At 36.4% G+C, this 19,167-nt stretch overlaps 1 protein-coding gene across 4 annotated transcripts in view; it reads left to right on the forward strand.

The window, feature by feature from the left end:
• Positions 1 to 2,664: 2,664 nt before the first annotated feature.
• Positions 2,665 to 19,167, forward strand: part of LOC111038771 (neural cell adhesion molecule 1-like) — a 37,415-nt gene continuing 20,912 nt past the window's right edge. Inside the window, exons 1-2 of one of the 4 annotated variants that reach the window (XM_022321999.1) lie at positions 2,665 to 3,399; positions 3,771 to 3,937. In XM_022321999.1, the coding sequence (XP_022177691.1) occupies positions 3,799 to 3,937 (139 nt within the window). In that variant the 5' untranslated portion in view covers positions 2,665 to 3,399; positions 3,771 to 3,798. Of the gene's footprint in view, positions 3,400 to 3,770; positions 3,938 to 19,167 lie in introns of those variants that run through there. The other 3 variants (XM_022321996.1, XM_022321995.1, XM_022321998.1) reach the window with 3 other exon arrangements.

The following is a 19,167-nucleotide window of genomic DNA, read 5'->3' on the forward strand; positions in this document are numbered from 1 at the left end:
CAGCCCTCACTCAATTTACAAATTTATACTAAATTTTAAATTTACATAAGATAAGATAAATATGTAAATTACATTTTAAAAAAATGTGAGTACTGTAATTTGGATAAGCAAATAATCATATTAATTAATGTAAATGTAAAAAACAATCAAAAATTTAAAAAGAGCTAAAATCAGTGCAGCAAATTGCTATAGTAGGAAACTTGGTTATATAGGCTTATATAGGATATGGGGGCCTCCTTAAATACAGAATTTAAACCATTAAATTAAAAATGTATAGTGATGCTATAAAATCTAGAAAAAAATAATGATAACAATAAAAAATAATAATAATAGCTAGTACCTACCTACTATTGTTTTCCTACGTATAAAAATATTTAAAAAAAATAAATGATTTTTTCGAGCCTTTGTTTGAAAAAAAAAAATTCTCAGGGTTTTCTATGCCATAATAAGCACTGCGCCCCTCCTCTCCACAACTTGGATGAATTCTGTAGTCCCTTACTGTTCCAAAAAATGATGACAGAAACAAAAAAAAGAAAGATCACTGCATAATTTGTAAAACCAATACATTCATTGCTCAATCTCAAAAACATGAAGAATAAATGTCCGTAATTAACTATATACTCCGACAATAGCATAAAAATTGATCCTTCTAACACATAGGTCAGTGTCGTACCCACGGTTCTTTTTTATTACATTATAATATGTTTAGGTACCTATATTATATACTATATAGCATATATAGTATAGAGAAATCATGATCACAATTTAAGTGTTGCTATAAAAATTGTATGCATATATTATAATCAATAATGTATTATTATTAAACCATTGATTCAATAATTTATTTATTTTTAAGCATTAGAAAATAAGTTCTTCTTATACATTATAATAATACAAAATTATCTATATCTACATAATATACAATGGGGCATTATGGTTTATTGTATATTATTATATATATATATATTCACTTTACAATTATGAAAACTAAACGTCTGATCATAACTACATTTATTGAGGTTATAATAAGTATATTATATAGAATCAATATAAATTATTATATGAAACCAGTACTCCATTTCTTTTTGAACTATCTAAATAGTGAAATAATACGTCATTTTGGGGATATATTGTATAGACGTAAACTAGTATACATCAGAGAGATTGTAGTATATTCGTGTATCCCTTCATTAACACTCAATAGTATACGCCACTGATTAGGTCTTTTTAACACAAATAAATACCTAGTGAATACAATTGTATGCTATAGCACTATATCGGTATACCTAATATTGTTATGAATACTATAATAATTTGTATTTTTTGTTATATTGATAAATTATGTATAATGTTAGGTGCATATTTTAATATTAAAATGTGTTTTGATATTTTGAACACTAATTTATCAGATTATCTATATAGCTATTATGTATAATTATAATCCTGATATATTTCATAAAAAGAATCTTGATATTATAAACACGTTAAATAAAACACAACACTCTGACAGTGAGTTAAAGCAAATGTTATGTAGATCACTACAATATTTGGGAATCGCAATACAGCAGTCTGCTTCAGTGCTACTACTTTTCATGTCTTATCTACTGGCACAAAAATCCATCGTCGTTACCGGCCAATAAATGTTATCAACAATATTATTCTATCGACTATCGTATATAGCATATTACACAGTATGCATTGTCATTGTAATTTTAAGTCGCGGACCATAGTGTGTAAACAATGATAATCACTAATCGTGGTACAGACATTTCAAATTTGAACGTGAGCGTGAGTGCGTGACGTCTCTGAAAAAAGTATATCAAATGGAATCATTCATTTACCAATTAATGCCCGTTTTAACGTAATTATACGGGTTTATTTTGTCAGAGTCAACTACAAGTTGAGAAGGTTCGATTTCTCATCAGGTTTTCTTGTTTTGTATGGGTATATTAATATTATACAAATGGCAAATGGGTGACGTATTCGAGTATGTGATTATGATGTTCGTAATATATATATAATTATTATAATTTATGCATATCCTAATAAACTACTAAATGTGCAAAATATCAAACCAAGTTTGTATATTTGTATAGAAAAAAAAAATGAAAAATGTAGAATCAAACCGGTGGGTCGAAGAAATATTCCTATATATTGTATGGTTTTTGGGTTTATCGTTTCTTATTCAGGGATCATCATTCTTTAGACTGCCAAAGAGACAGGTTTCACGGTATTAAATCCGAAAAAGAGGAAAAAAACAGTTGCCGACATGTATGGGTATTCGATGAACAACGAAGACGCGACGTCGGTAATTCGGTATTATTTATTATTATTATTATCATTTCGATCCGCGGACGAGTGTGAGTGTGCATATAACGGTGGGGGACATCGCCGCCGCCGTGGCCGGCGAGCGGCAACAGCGGCGGCGGCCGCCAGTTGGGCGCCAACCGACACGAGATCGTTTCCCCCACTACCTCCTCCCCCCGATCATCGCGGAAAGAAGGCTTCGGCGGCGGTGGTACCCCGGCCCCGACGGCCGCTCCCCACACCCCCCGCCTAGACGGCCGCTCCCCCCGGCCCGAACTGCCCCTCTTGAGCGTTCGACGCGCGGAACAAACGCCGGCAATTCACCGGCCGCCGCCGACACGACTAACAGCCGGCATCGGGTCGCGCCCGCACGCGCACATCCAACGCCCGCGTTTTGAAATGATTATCGTTGTACGGTTTTTTGTCCATAGAGTGCTACGCACAACCACGCACGCCGCCGCTACACACTACTTTGCGTACTCCACGGCAGCCAGCCAGCCAGTCATTCACTCGCAGTCGGTCGTCCAGCAGCAACGCCGGTGATACCGTTGTACCCAGCAATACGTTTTTTAAATAGTCGTTTTCGATACGTGTAATAAATAAATAATATCGTGTTGTTCGAAAATAACCATAAGACGCGTTTCGCCGGGCGACGATGTTGCGATCGCTATAAGCGCCAAGTCTCCTGATTAAATAAATTATATATTTTTTTTTTGCCGGTCTCCGCCAGAGAATTTCCATTTGATTTCCCCCGTGTCGACGGTAGTACCCGCAAAAACAACCGTCCATAACATTCTCGCTTTTCGCGTCCGCTCGACGGTCGCTAGCCGTCGTTTTCGTCGCATAGCACAAGTCGTCGCTGAAGTAGCAGTGGCCGACGACCGGTAACGCTCTCAGCATACACTCACACGTCGCGGCGGTAGTCGACCCGGACGACCTCATCAGAGGAGAAGCACATTGCGGTTAAAGTGCAGCGACGTTCTGCGAGTCGTCACAGGACAACGTTGCGCGCCACTGCGCGTGAACCATCGATACCGACAGCTCCACAGCGTCCTTGCAGAGGTTGTTCGCGCCGGTGATTTCAGTGGAAAAGTACGAGACAGACGTAAAACAATAATAATACCTAGTACATAGTTTTAGGTGCACAATAATAATAGTAATAAATAATAAATATTAAAAAACGAAATTTATTCCATCGCTGTGCGTGCTATACCGCCGCCGTCACCGTTATTGTCATTGTGTTTACTCGCCCACAAGGTGTTCGATCGGCAACTGCCGTCGAGCAAAACACCTGCCCGTCCGTCAAAAGAGTCGCCGGTGAGTGCAGACAGTATTGTCGGTGTTTCTAAACCTTTGGCGAGATCGACGGCGACGACTACGGTTTACCACCTACATACCTATAAACTTAATAATCTCTTGACTCGTATCGCATTCATGTAACAGCTCGCTGTGTGTTTTTTTAGCAGAAGCAAGTTTTCCCGACAAAAAGAGATGACTATGAAGGTGGCAACGACAGCGGCGGCAGTGGCTACTGCGGCAACCCCCCGGAGGAGACGAGCCAGCGGTTTCGCGAGGATGGCGGCTTTTTTGTTGGTAGTCTCCTTCGTTTTGGCCGATGTGATCAGAGTCTGTGAGTATCGCTATTATGGTTTAGTTATATTAATAATACGATTCACAGTCGTGTATCTGAAATACATCAGTCTATATAATAATATACATAATTTTATACTTATATGTGCCTATTATGGCGTGTCCGTGTATTACAATATAATATCGGGTTACCCGGTCCCCGGCGGGTAAGATAGGTGCAGATGGGGAGGCGGCGAGAGATCCCTCGGGGCGGCAAGCACCGTTTTTTTCCCATCTACCGCGTGTTCTTTTTTATTCTGCTTTCCGAGAAACTCACGAATTCCGAAACTGCTGTACACAATACAACGTTAATTACATTACATAATGCGATTAACTCCGTCGCCGTGTTTGTTGCTGCGCGGACGCGTGCGCGCGACGCGTCTAAAACACAATATTGTTATTAGAGGAAATTGTTATCGCGTCTTTAAAATGATGCTCCAGCCGGTAGTCGGAGGCGTTTTAAACAATATTCTTATAATATTTATTGCAGCACACGCACACCTGCTGCTGCTGCTTCTGCTGTTGCCGTTACGTAGTGTACATACCGATAAAATAATATTATATTATTACATTACGACGGTTGTTATAGGCGGATTATATGTATATATTACACATGCGCCTTATACGGAGTTATGTGGTTTTCGGTAGTCTTTACGGAAAATTATTACGACGAACCGTGTATAATCTAAATAGCCTTAGCGTCGAGTCGGCGTTCCGATTACAAACGGCTCGGCTGAGGAGATTCTCACTGGATCCTGACCGGACAATCTCGTTCCGTTTATTTTCCGTCTTGTAACATTTTGTTATAATATGCTATTACCTACCCACCAACATTAAAATATTTTAACCGTCGCCCCGGGTTCTCGCAACGTCCCTTGCAGTTCACACACACGAACGCTCAATCCATTCCTCGCGTCGCCGCGCCCTTTCTTTCCCGTTTGACGGCCGTACTCACGACTATTAACCGCCGCAGCCACCCCTTTTCACCGCCGCCGTAGCCTAGTTTTATTTTTATTAGAGTAGGTACGCGTCCTCGAAGGGCCCACCATCGCCGCCGCTGTTGCAGGGTTTGAAATGTCAAGAGTTTATGTTCGCTCTGGCAGCGGCCTCGTGTATATTATTATTATTATTATTATTATAATATGTGCGTAGTGACTAATGCGTTTTTTTCCCTCGTTTACCATGTGACTTATGAGCGGTCGGGGAGAGAGGTTTTCCGCGCGTACAATAATGTGTGTGTTTGGTGTGTATAATAATATGATGTATGTGTCTGTGCAGAGCGAAAACGAGGAACTCGTCAAAACGGGTCGATCTATAAATATAAGGGGGTCGGGTCTCCCCTAATCTCTGACGACGGCACTGTCGACGACCCCAAGCGGCCCGCAGATTTCATCCTCTCGCCGCCACCGCCTCCGGTCTATTAATAACAATATAACGTCGATCGGGTAATGTGTGCATCGCTGTCCAAACTCCAAACTACACACACACACACACATACATAATATCGAACCGCTTTTATTAAATAACGTGTGGAATCGTGGGGACTATATTATGTATTATAGACTGAATGGTTTCTCCTTAGACGTTCCATTGCACGTACGCAATCGGCGTGTGCGACGATAATAAAATATAATTTTAAGTAGCTTTTATTCGCTTTGTACTTGTTGTGTAAGTAGAGTTTTTTATCTCGTCGTTGCTTAACATGATTATGTAAAGTTCAGAGGAACGTAGACGTCAATAATGCCAACAAAAAAAAAGCACATAGGTAACCGCCAGCCGAGTACTCGCCAGCATTAGAAACTAGGGTGAGGCGGGGGCGCAAACAGTAGTATGCCGCTAGTGGAAATCCGCGGTGGCACTGGTGACTTATAAAAATAGTCGTGCTGAAAAAGTACGAGTGGGGGGGTGTGGTGGAGTAATCGTTTTTCGCGTAGCACGGTAGACGGTTGTGCGTCGAGAGTGTACTACCGTTGGCGGCGGCATATAATTATATTATTAAAGTTGACCCGTCTACGTAATTACGCGATAACGACTGTATTGCGAGCGTCTCGCCTCGCCAAGTCGGACCATCCATCCATCCCGTGCAGACCAAGACGGCACTAAAAATACCCTCACGGCAAACACCCACCCACATGCTCGCAAGCAATACGCAGTAATAACAATAATATTTTAATGACAATAATACTCTCGGTAGACAGTTGTAAAACAGTAAACGATAGAATGACCAAAAAATGTGCTTACCGCCGAGCGGCTACGGCGGTAATATTTCTGTGTACCCGTTGCACCACCGTCAGCCGCTACCGCGTGCACCACCCGTTAACACCCGCAACCCAAGGGACACCGTCTCCTCGTGCTCTCGTATAGAGTGTAGTTGCTACGACAGGAGGCCCCATGTGAAAATATGTAACGCGCTTGCTTTTGTGTGTCCCCGTTGTCTTATACGCTCTCGCACACACACACGACATACGTGTATTTTTTAGGCTTGGGTGTGCGTATTTTTACGACCGGCCGGGCTTATATTTTGTATTTATTTTTTATTTTTTTCCCGATTTTATGGCCGCCGGAGGGCACTCCCCATATTAGGGAAACGGGCACGAGGGCACGACGGTCGGAGTGGAAGAGTGAGTTGTAGCCGTCGTAGTAGTCGTAGTCTCAGTCGGCTATTATTATTCGATTGTGTACAAAATATATAATGCAGCGTGTAGGTAATAACTAATAACGGTGGCCCACCATCGTCGCAGTCACCGCGTTTTCGCATAACATTATTATTATAATACCATTCGATACAAAATCATTTACAAAATGTTACAATAAAATAGTTTAATATTATAGTCAAAACAACAACGGTCTCGGAGAGCGGCCGCCACCGGCGTCGTTCGAATTACCGTATTATTATTATTACCAGTTGTGTGTACCTTCTCGTCGAATCAAAAGAAAACGTACATACATAATATCATTATTATTATACACGAACACGATCGATGGTTTTTTTCTCTCATGATAATTCATTGCCGCATACGCACCACCCCGCTCGATGATATAGGTACACACTCCACGTGGGCGCTTTTCATCGTCAATATTGAAGAACGAGTGCATTTTTATATTCAAACTCATATTGTTACATAGTTGATAGTAATACGTCATATTATATTATATACGTCAACGGCGGTGATGAATCTTCGGCGGTGGACCTGCTCGTGTGTTGACGTTGATTGTGAGGATGATGGAGGGGAGGTGGCTTGAGTATTAAAAATAGCCGATGCAGGCGGCAACTTCGCATCCAACGTCGGCCGCGTTATTGTCGCCTCCACTGCATAATATCGTCGTCCACGCTGCTGCAGCAGCTGCTACCGAAACGCCGCAGCCGCCGCTGTTTGTGGTGCACCGGAAAAGAGTAACGACGGCGGCGGCCGCTTCGGAAGAGGCGTACGCGCGTTTGACGTGTGTGTGTGTGTGTGTGTGTGTGTGTGTGTGTATGTGTGTGTGAGTGTGTGTGCGTGCTGCAGCAGAAGGAGAGGCGTTGCAGCAGCTGCCTCGCACTGGAACTGCGGTCCGCTGCCGCCGAAAGCAAAACGAAGATTACGCGCGCCCGATCCATGTAATGTGTTCAACGACGCGTGAGACAAGTCACATAAAAGCTTTTTCCGAAATTATAGAATTTATTATCGTTCGTGTATGTGTCATTGGATATCGTACACCGAAAACGGTTAGAAAAAAGTAAAACTAAAAAAACACCACGCTCGCAATGTACGCGTTTCACAGCAGCTGCTGCGGCGACGAAGACGAATGTTGTGCGCGCAGGACTGTCGACGGTCGACCACAGTATAACGAGTGGTCGACGATTATTATTAGTATGGTTTGTCTGCGGTATTATTAAAATACGCATACAGCTCTTACCTCGACGTACAAGAAGAACCACCGTGTGTGTGATATTATGTATAAAATGATATTGTGTTGTATAATAATATTATAATATGGAGAATAGAGAAAGGAGTGTCGCACTGTGCCGAGCCGTCTGAGCCCGATCGCCCATCGCCTTCGTATATGTTCTCGCGTTTCGACTGCTTTCCGGCTTTCCTCCTACTCTCCCCGTCCCCGCACTGCCCATTGTTTTTACAATAAGGTCGTCGTCGTCGTCATCGTCGTATTTGGTCCTGCCGACGATCGTGTATTACACACGTGGTGGTGGTGGTCGTTGTCGTTGTCCTCGCCGAACGATTCTTTATTATTGTTAATATTATTATTATTATTATTATTATTATTATTATTATTATGTATACGTAATAAAATTACAATCGTTACTATAATGTAGCCGGACCGATTGTCCATATGTCCGTCTCCCTTTGACTAATTACAACGATAACGATAATCTGTTGCGTTATTACAGCATTGCGGCGACTCACACGAAGGGGAAACCTGAGACAGTCTTCTATCTATCGTCGATTTGAATAATAATAGTCATCGTTCGTGTGGTATACATTATAATATTATATACAAACGCGTTGACCACAGATTATCGTCCAGTCCGCATAGTATAATCTCGTTTGGTGTATTATAAGTAGGTACACATGCGAGGACGACGGTATATAATATTGTCGTATAACACAGGTTCTCCTCTTGTGGAGGACGGTCACGACGGCGACGACAGCCCCCAAACACCGCGACTTCACCGGAACACCGTCACCGTCCCGTCCACCCTCAAAACCTATTGTCTTACAACGATAATGTGTACCATTATTATTATTACTTGTTATTCGTCGTTCGCCACCCACAAACCCGCACCGGCGGCGTGTCATATACACACGCAATCGTACCCAACCATATAGCAACACCGTCGCCACGTGATCGCGCATATTTAAACGTATTTCAAAATAATATTATACATATTATGTTATGTTTGATTACGATCTCCGATGTGCCTGTCGTGGGCCAAGTTTCGTTTCTTTGTTAATTTTTCTTTTCGTTTGAAATACAACCAATACGCGACGCACCGCGTATTGTGTGCATATTATATACCATTCATTGTGCGTGTGTGTTCGCCGCCAGTTGTTTGAATATTATTTAAAACACACACACGAATGACAACGTACGAAATAATAATAAAATATATTATTATTATTATTATTATTATTCACCAACACCACCGTGTGAATAATATAATATAATACTCTTTCGGTATGCGTAAATAGCAACACCGGCAGCAGATGGTTGTAATAATATTATATTATACGCCATATTATAATATTAAAATACGGTCGTCGTCGATGGGGCCAATGTTTTACGACCGCCGACGCCGTTCACTAATTTTCGTACACTGCTCCTGCAGCAGCCGACGCAACAACAACAACAACAACAATAATAAGTAACACCCCGTTCGCAACCCCTATAATAACGAACTATTAACGTTTTGTTACAACGATATTATTTGCGAATTATGATACCTAACCTACCGCACCGTGTAAAACCGTGAACGGTTTCGCCACAGAACTCAAGCACCCTGTATAATATTATAATATTATACTCGTGTACACACAATTTGCAATATCGTTTACTGATAGATTATTCTTTTTATTCTACACGTTGGCTTTTACGGTTTTTTTTCCGATATCCCGGCCATGTACCCCGGATGTAACGCTCTGTACAACGACGACGACGACGAACTATGATGGTGATGATGATAATGATTATAATAATAATTGTATCGGGCCTGGTCGGTGCACCTATGCTCCTACGGTTTCCCGGAATTTTGGCTCTTCAACGGCGGTAACCGCGCCCTGACCGGCACAACAACGGCGTTCGTGCCGGTGCAGTTGTTGTTGTTATTGTTCGGTTGTTCAGCTTTTTTTTCCTGAACATTTTCCGATTTTTCCCGTCCGGCCGATCGATACAGACACCACGCGTTGGCCGCGCAATTGCGTCACTTTTACATCATCACCACCACCGCCGCAGTACATTTTGCCAATAAACACGATCGCAGTTAAAACGAACTCTAATTATAAACGCGGTTAACGCACGCGCTGAGCGACCGCGCTCGTTGATGTTTTAATAACTCGACGGTTAGCAGTACAGCGGCGTACCTACTACCTAATAGTGTATATGGGCGCGGTGGCCCGAATACCGCCGCCGCCGTGATCCGAACACGAGCGCCGCTCCGATTCGCACGAGCTTACACCTTTCGATGGGATACACCTTTATATATTATCATACATCCGGAGTCTTCCGGTGCCATTCCCCTGTTCGTATTATATTATGCACACCCGACAGCCGCGTACAGCGTCATCCGTTTCAATACCCGATGACTGGGATTGTTTTTTAAATTGCTACCGACTACCTATACTGTAGTGTTACAATAGTATATTGATTGGACGCTATGTTGTTCCAGGTCCATTTTTGCTCTCCACAAATGCAGATTCAACTATATAGTTACAAATTGTATCAAAGTCGTGATTAGGTAGATGATGAATATGATTCAACAATTTCGAAAAGTGTTATTATTACAATCTTCGAACCACAATGTGTATATTCTTAAAGTATACTTATTTACTTGTATATTATGCGTAATATAATATACGTAGGTATGTAATAAAGTACCGTCGAACCGCACAGTAAAATGATCAACCGGTTATAAATAATTTAAAAATACCTTTATAATTGAATGCAAATAATTACATTGCGAATTTTCTACGACGTTTTCAAAAATCACCTCTTCAAACCACTATCGGTGTGACATTGCCACACTTTACGTGGCAAACACAGCGCTGAGAGCTGCAGTGTAAAACTATTAGAGCATTCCATTAACAGCTCAACTCTCATAAAGATAGCGCGTAAAACAAAATTAAACGGATAATATGGCCATATCCCCGTATTACCTACGCGTAAAACCAATAAACTGTTCGTCGGCTTTAGAATTCAAAAGTGTAAATCCACTATAAAACTGTTAGCACGGGCGAGGCCACTGCAGCCTGTACCATTAAACATAATGGCCGTGTCGTCGCACGTGCAATACGCCAATACCCGAATACGACACGGCCGAGCTTTTCCGCTCACACCATAAAGCCCATAAAAATTAAAAAGCGACGTGTTTACAGGCCGTGATTACTCGTATAATATTATATTTGAATACGTCAACGCGGTGCCCCCAAATAGCGGCGCCTATATCGCACGAGCCCAATCTAATCCGGTGACGCCCGTTCCCGTCATGTCGCGTACATAAACGGCATGTTGGAAACCGGGATGACGCGACGAAACATGTCTCTTGGGCAATATATAATTCTATTGTCGTTACACAATTATTGTTATTGTTCATGGGCGTTTTATTATTTTGTTTATTTTATTATAACTAACTCGAACCAACCCACGTCCGATGACATTGTTTCCGAGAATATTATGATCTTCTGATCTATAATTTTGTATTATATAGGTGTACATAACACTCGCTCGCGGACTGATGATATCGATATAATATGTACATAATATATATTTTTTTATCGCTCAAAGCAGATTTTATTATAATTATTAAGGTGCAGTTAAAAATCTTATATGAAATAAAACTAATTATATTTTTACTATACAGTTTTTAGCAGTAATGCGTTTAAATGTACAAATTCTAAAATGTAATTTAGGTACCACTTAATAATTTATTTTTTTATCACATATTTATATCGTAATAATTGTTTTTTATAGTAGATTATTTTGGTGATGCGTTACATCATTTAGTAATACACACAAGTTCAAAATATTCACGAAAAATATCCTATAGGTATTATGTTTAAAATTTGTATAAGAGATTTAAATTCTTCATTGTAAATTGTAAAATATTTATATTATACTATTTTTCTCTTGGCAACAACACAAATTAATTTTTATCACTGTAATCTTTATATTTTAAGACGACATTTCTCTTCAATTTTTTTTATCTCTGTTTATAAAATAATATGTGAAACAAATCTGATTCACTTTTCGTTAGCACCAGCTATGTGGGATGTGGGCTTTGGGTCAAATATTATTCATAATAATTGACCTTTTATCAAATTGAAACTGAATGGTATATGATGAAGTGATAATTTTTTTATATTTTAGTTTTAAAAAGTTGGATTAACTCTTAGTATAAAAATATGAGATTGGTTTCAATGTATTTTAATATTTTATTACTTAAAAATAATCTATTTTTGACTCTTTTAGTTTCTCTCTATATGTTGTGTCAAGGAAAACCTATATTAAAAATACTAAAAGTTGATGTATTCAACTATAAAAGCACTGTTACATCACAGATAATAATATTCTCATAATTAGGTATATTGTGAATATTAGCAACAAATAAATTATAAAATCAAAAGTGCGTGGGATAGAGTTGTATAACAACACTTACCATATTCTCCTGAATTGTTTATTGTTTACACTTTGTTTACCTGTATACGCACAACATCAAAGTTAAATATTATATAGATTATATTAAGTATTCTTCAATTATTTCGAAGATTTTTTAATAAGATATTGTGCATTTGGAAAATATACTGGTAAAACATTTTTGCAAATATGTATCGTATAGACACATAAATTATTTGATCAATCGATTATGGACGTGCAATACATTAATCATTATTACTGAAGCGTCGTATCATAATATACTAATTAATATTCTCTATCGATGATGATAATAATAACAACAACAACAACGATAAAAAATATTAATAAGTAATAATGAACATTAATTATCAATATGTTTAAAACCGCGGATGCAATTCCTACTGCGGAAGGATTAATTGGCCGCGATTTATAGGTTTCGCAGAACGGCGGCCGCCTGAACTTGCCTTTTCCCGGAACTCAACTAGTTCGACAAACACCGGTATCGTATACATTTTTTTCGGAGTTCCTTGAAAAGAAATGAAAATATTTTTTTAAAACATTCTTTACGATACTACTCCGTGTTTCTGGTTTTTTTTTATCCATACAAAAAAACAAAACTTGATTAGTAGTTTCGATTAATTCACTTTTGTTATTCGCCTTTGATAAACAAATCATTTCTGTTTTTATAGTCCTATATTCCATTCTTTGATATAGGCAATAGCGTGCAACGTTGAAATCGGTTTCATGGAGTATAGTGAAAACTGATTTTCGTACTCTATAAAGATTGTTATTACACGGTTGAAATTATAGTATCATAACCTATGGTAAAAGTTATTGAAACAATTTTGTCCGTGTCTTGACACAGGATGAGGATATTGATTTTTTAGAAAGTTACTATTTATTAATAACAATAAAAAACAGTTAGTTATTCAAATGTTTATAAATAATGATTATTTATTACAATTATCTTGATAAATAATCAAAATGAAAAAAAATCCCCTGCATCAAAACACGGGTAAAATTATTCTCCTTAATTTGTATGATATAGGTAAGTTAAGATGATTTATTCCTTCATAAAATTTCAAACATGTAATCAAAATCTTTGAAGTACGAAGAGACTTGATTACTCCACGTGTGTGAAGCAACTTTATTTTGATTTTTGTGCGATCTTAATAATATGCAATCATCACCGGATCCTAGTATTTTGGTCATTTGTAGAATTAGTCCTTTATTAGTCCTTCATTAGTCCTTTATAGAACAAATAGCCGAACCAAAGTTTGGCTGCCCCTATATAGATAGTAATATTTTTGTTTCAAATGAAACAGTATTTTGCCACTTAAGGTTCCTGTCTTATACAGGCAGTACAGATTATTGTAAAAAAATAATTTTAATAAACGTATTTTTTTAAATTAAGACTGAATCTATCACATTATATTACAATTAACAGTAGAAATTAATACAAATTAACGTTATTTACATATCTATACTAGGGTTGCTATATTTTATTTTACTTAAACTGACCAACATTTTTATGGGAAAAATCGTACCACTCCTCCGCGGTCAATCACTGGTTTTAACTTTTATCACACAATGTTTTCGCAACTATAAAATCACTCACAAGAGTCATCACTCTACGACATACGTTTGTAAAAACTAACTCAATCTTACAAATGGGAAGTAACTAACAAAATTATCAATTTGTATCTAGGGTCTAGAGATAATTGATTAGAAAAATGGTCGAGGGGAACAGAAAAACAACGAACATATTCTGTAATAATTGTGTCACCAAGCCAGGAAAATGATTTTAAAATAGATTTCGCCCGTCAATCTAATAATCAAAGTGATTATTTTGTTATTTATCAAACAATATTGTTTTTCTTTTAGAAATGTTTAGTTAAATACAAAGTTCCAAAATGTTGACATTAATTATTGAAGTTTTATTCAGTGATAATTGGTTAACCCCTACACTATTGGGACAACGCTATGTATTCAAAATAGGTACAGTCCCGTGCAAATGGAGAGTATGGCAATATAATATACCTAGTTGATTTTCACATCACTAAAAATGTTTTATTTAAAATAGAAACAACTTTTTCATTGCATTTTCTCGTCATTTCGATTTCATGAATTAAATAATAAATAAATAATATAAAAATAATACATTTTCATATGTAGATTACTAAGTCAAGTTCCAAAATTATAGTAATAATTGTTGAAATATATTCTCAGGCATGAATGTCTCGAAGTCTTCTAAAACATGTTTATACTTATACGTATTTCGTCGTGGGCGAAGTGTTCTGTAATAGCTGATGTGTATCGTATTGGCTGTATTGATATTTTTCATGTCATCTATTTATGTCTATTAAAAATAATGTAATCTTATTTCATCAATATTCACTGTTTGCCAAGTTTTTTTGTATCAGCTTAATGCATGGTATGCTGATGAAGAATTGTTCGGTGTTTTTGTTCATAATAAGCTGAACATTTGAAAAAATACTGATATCCGGTATAAGTCACCATCATACCAGACATTTCTTGTCTCATAACTCGTCCGCCTCTGTTACATATTTTATTCATTTACAGAAATCTTGTTCTGCGCACTTCCACGATGTGGCACTATGTAGGTACGAGTTGTTTTTTGTTATTGTAAGATATGCGAATACTCACAATACTCACATTTTTGCGTGCATATAGGGAAAATAACTATAGAAGTATAATATTATTATTTATTATTATATCTACTGTATATGAGCAAAGATATTTTATAATAACTCGTATTAAACCATATTTTATGTAACTGCATGTTTTGTACATGTCGTGTTTATAATTTAAATCGTCGGCTAAATCGTAAAAAGAAAATTCTAGGGAATATTGGCACTCTACATTGGCGTTATCGCGTTTTGTATTGCACCTCATTATTATATTTTTAACATGCACGGAACGTTGGATTTATACTGTATACGATCCATCGAAGAACATATTATAAATATTTATAACATTTATTATTCAATATCGGCTTGTATATTATAGTATACAACAATATAACTATTTATAATTATCGAAGTTGCCATAAAACCATTGTAATAAATTTAAAATTATTATTTTTATTGACTTTTCGTATTTCGAAATAAAAATTTTTATGCGATTTGGGCTCAAAATGAATTAGTAGGTATATATATCGATAAATATCACATAAACGGATGTCAGGCGGTGCGCGTGTTCACTTGTATTATATTGATTATTATTTTTTAAGGCGTAAATGTATAAATCAGTTTTGATTTAACAACCAAGACTTTTTTTAAATCGAAGTTAGTTTTGTTTATTTCTCAAGAAAACGTCGTGCTGTGTTTGATGGGCATCGTTACTGTGTAAAGGTCATAATGACTCATAGACACGACATTTCTAAAAAATGTGATAATATTAATCATACTGGATTAAAAATGTAAATGTATATCTTATAAATAAAAATTGTATCCTCTGCCCTCGCCTTCCGCATTATAATTTCACACTGTCCTGCGATTAAGTTCTGTCTGCTTATTGTTATTTATTATAATAATACATCAATGCATAATAATAATAATGTTATCGCCGTGAAAACGATAATAATAATGTAATACTATACAGATATTTAATTAATGGAGTTCGTTTATTCGATAAAACGTAAACTATAATATTATTTTTTTATTATGCTATAATAATATTGTATGGAAGACACACGCGTGCTTATACGAGTTTTGTTATCGGCTTTTTCCTTTCCATTCAAATCGATCATCCGACGACCGCGGTCGTCGGCGGCGGCAGTTGCTGAGGTATATTTCGTAATCGTGTAACGCACAAAACACTTGTGCTCTTCGCTCTTCAAAGAGACGTACGGTAAATATTGTACATACATAACGTGTGTACATATCTATATACGTGTGTGTGTATAATATTATAACATGTTACATCGCGTGGCTTATCAAGTACCACCGCCGCGTTAAATTCGAAACTATATTGTATACTTAATATTATAATAATAATATGACGTATAATATCGTATTATGATATCGGAGGGGGGCCATATGCTTCAAACACTCGTTTTTTATTTCTGAACACGAAGCAACAGTAGAAAGAATAATAATGAATAATTATAATAGTACGGAGTACCTACCTATACGACGTTATTTTTTACAATGACTATACGCACGTTTTATTAAGATATGCGTATGCGCACGCACAATATTCTCGCGGCTCTGTAGTCTCATTCATTGCGATGTGCCTGCCCGCCGGCACGTCAAACTATTAGAAAAAAGAAGAATACTACAAAATGGTCAGTAACCGCGGACTGACGTAAAAAAAAACAATATCATAACCCCACCACTTTTCAGTGAATTTTTTTTCAGTAGTTACAACGTAACGTCATCATACTGTGTGTGTGTGTGCTCCCTCTGGCATGCGTCTTATATAGTACATAGAACTATTATTATAGTATATATATTACGGATCTGTTAAAAAAACGAGTTTTAAATGAGTCGAAATGATTTTCAATTTGTAATATTAATTTTAATTTTAGTACCTAGTATTTTTTAATGACAGCAATTATACCGATTGGCTTTAATGGTCGGTTGTTTTTTTAGACTAGACGTTTGGTCTGGGTACGATTCGTGGACGGTCATCCTCACGCCTTATCGTCATCGTTACATTCAATTGTTTACACACAGTTACGTCCATTGTCCCAATAATGTATGATATTTATTTCAATTTTCCGGTGCTCGTTCACAAGTGAACACTGTTTGTTTGAATTTTTCTTAAATATTTGGACCTAGTATAATCAACTTAGTAGAGTGTACATTATAAATAATAATTAATAGTAATCGAAAAAGTCCACACAGGAAGTAAGGGACACCATTATGCGAGCATGATGGGACTTGAAGTATCAATATTTGACATCAATAATCGTATTTTCGAAAAACAATTCTGAAGTGGTTCTTTTTCAAAAATGATTTATTGTCGTCAGTAGTTTTTCCCGATAACTATTGAGGAAAAGGAAAAATGATATTTGTTTGAATATAATATTATACATATTAATTAAGTCTAGATTTAATTTTCTATAATATAGATATATCTAAATGGTTTTGCGTAAATAATAATAATTATGTATATTATAACTGTGCTCACTTTCAAACCAATACAATTATGCATCACTGATCACTCAGAATCATAAAAAGTATAGCATTACAATAGTGCAAAAAATAAACATTTATTATTTATTTTTAAGCTCATAAAAAAGTTACATAATACGTTGCCACTATGATATTTAGGCAAGAGACTGAAAATCTAAAATTCTTTTTAAAAATAGCTCCAGGTGGGTCATTGTACTTAAGATGGGTTTTTATATCTAACTTATTACTTCAAAGGCGAAATGTATACTCATTTAAGTACAGCCGTCCTGCAGCGATAAGCGCTTGCGACCGATAACGCAGCTAAATGCGATGTTTTATGTCTAAACTGTTTGCCACTGCCCACTGGCCTATAAAGTACATTAAAATACCTTTTAAAAAACCACTCTAATTTATGCATAGTTCATAGCTAAAAAATTGGCAGTATTGTAATTAGCATACAGCGGCTGGTAATGAATGATTTATTGATAAACATAAAATCTATATCTTTCAATAATTTGTTTAATTTTAAAATTATGTTTCATTTCTTGGTTAGTTTTGTCGGTTATAATTTTTCTAGTTGTAAGACGGAAAGAGTTATCCAAAAGTTTCATATAGAATATTGATTTCATCACGTGGGTATCTTTTTTGATTTTATAGTAGTTTTCTAGTTTCCCTATGCAGTGCCAGGGAAAATTTATGGAATTTGCTGCTTACCAGTTTTAAGCAAAATGTATTTTAACAATTTTGTTGCTATTTAGAATCTAAAAACTTCTAAAGACTTACAATTTTTATCGATGACTTGTTTTTATTTTTCAGTATTGCGATATAATTTTTAAGAACTGTTGATTTAATGGTTTAATGGATCTAATGATTTCATTTAACTGGAAAATTTTACATCAAAAGACAAACCAAGTATAACCATCTGCTATTATAATTTCTAACCGTATGTCAAAAACTCTCGGAACACTAAAATCGTTACTCAAAATGTTTTTTTTAAAAGGGTTTGATTACAACGCTCTCTTAGTCGTACGGTGTTATTTTTATATTTTGTAGATGCTCTTTTAATAGAATTCTTAGTCTTTGATTTTAATTTCCGGTTACTTGAATTTTATTAATTACTATGTATATACTGATTACTGGTACATGATATGATATCCTTATATTTAATAAACTTGAGTGCTTGTAAAATCGTTTTATGATAACTTAATATTTTTAAAAACGCTGTGTAAACACTATAAATTAGGTATAATAAACTAGTGTCATCATTTTTCAAATGTGATGACTATCAATTATCGATTTAAAATTTTGTAATTATATTAAGTACATTACTGGTATCCGGTTTCGGGACGAATAAAAAGAGTGACGAGTGCCTCAACCCATTTTATACCCTGTCTGGCTTTTTAAAAATTTGACGTTTCATCTTATTTTTTTTCTCTTTAATAAAAAAAATATATAATAAATATTGCCACATAATACATATTATGTGTTGTATAATACTATATAATAGTAAGAGTTATGTCATTATTTTGCGTTCACGGTCACCAGTTATACCTAATATTATACGAGAATAAAATTATGAATTATTATGTTATAAATTATAACTTATGATATGAAATAATTTGAAAAATACACTATAGACATTCTTCGGAATGTTTAGAGTCGATATTATTTTTAGATATTTTTTTCTAGACATTCAACCCACCACAGCTAGACAAAATTCTATAGTTACTCATACACACGTGTA

Source organism: Myzus persicae, unplaced genomic scaffold (genome assembly GCF_001856785.1).
Source record: "Myzus persicae strain clone G006 unplaced genomic scaffold, MPER_G0061.0, whole genome shotgun sequence".
In the NCBI taxonomy this organism is placed as follows: Eukaryota; Metazoa; Arthropoda; class Insecta; order Hemiptera; family Aphididae; genus Myzus; species Myzus persicae.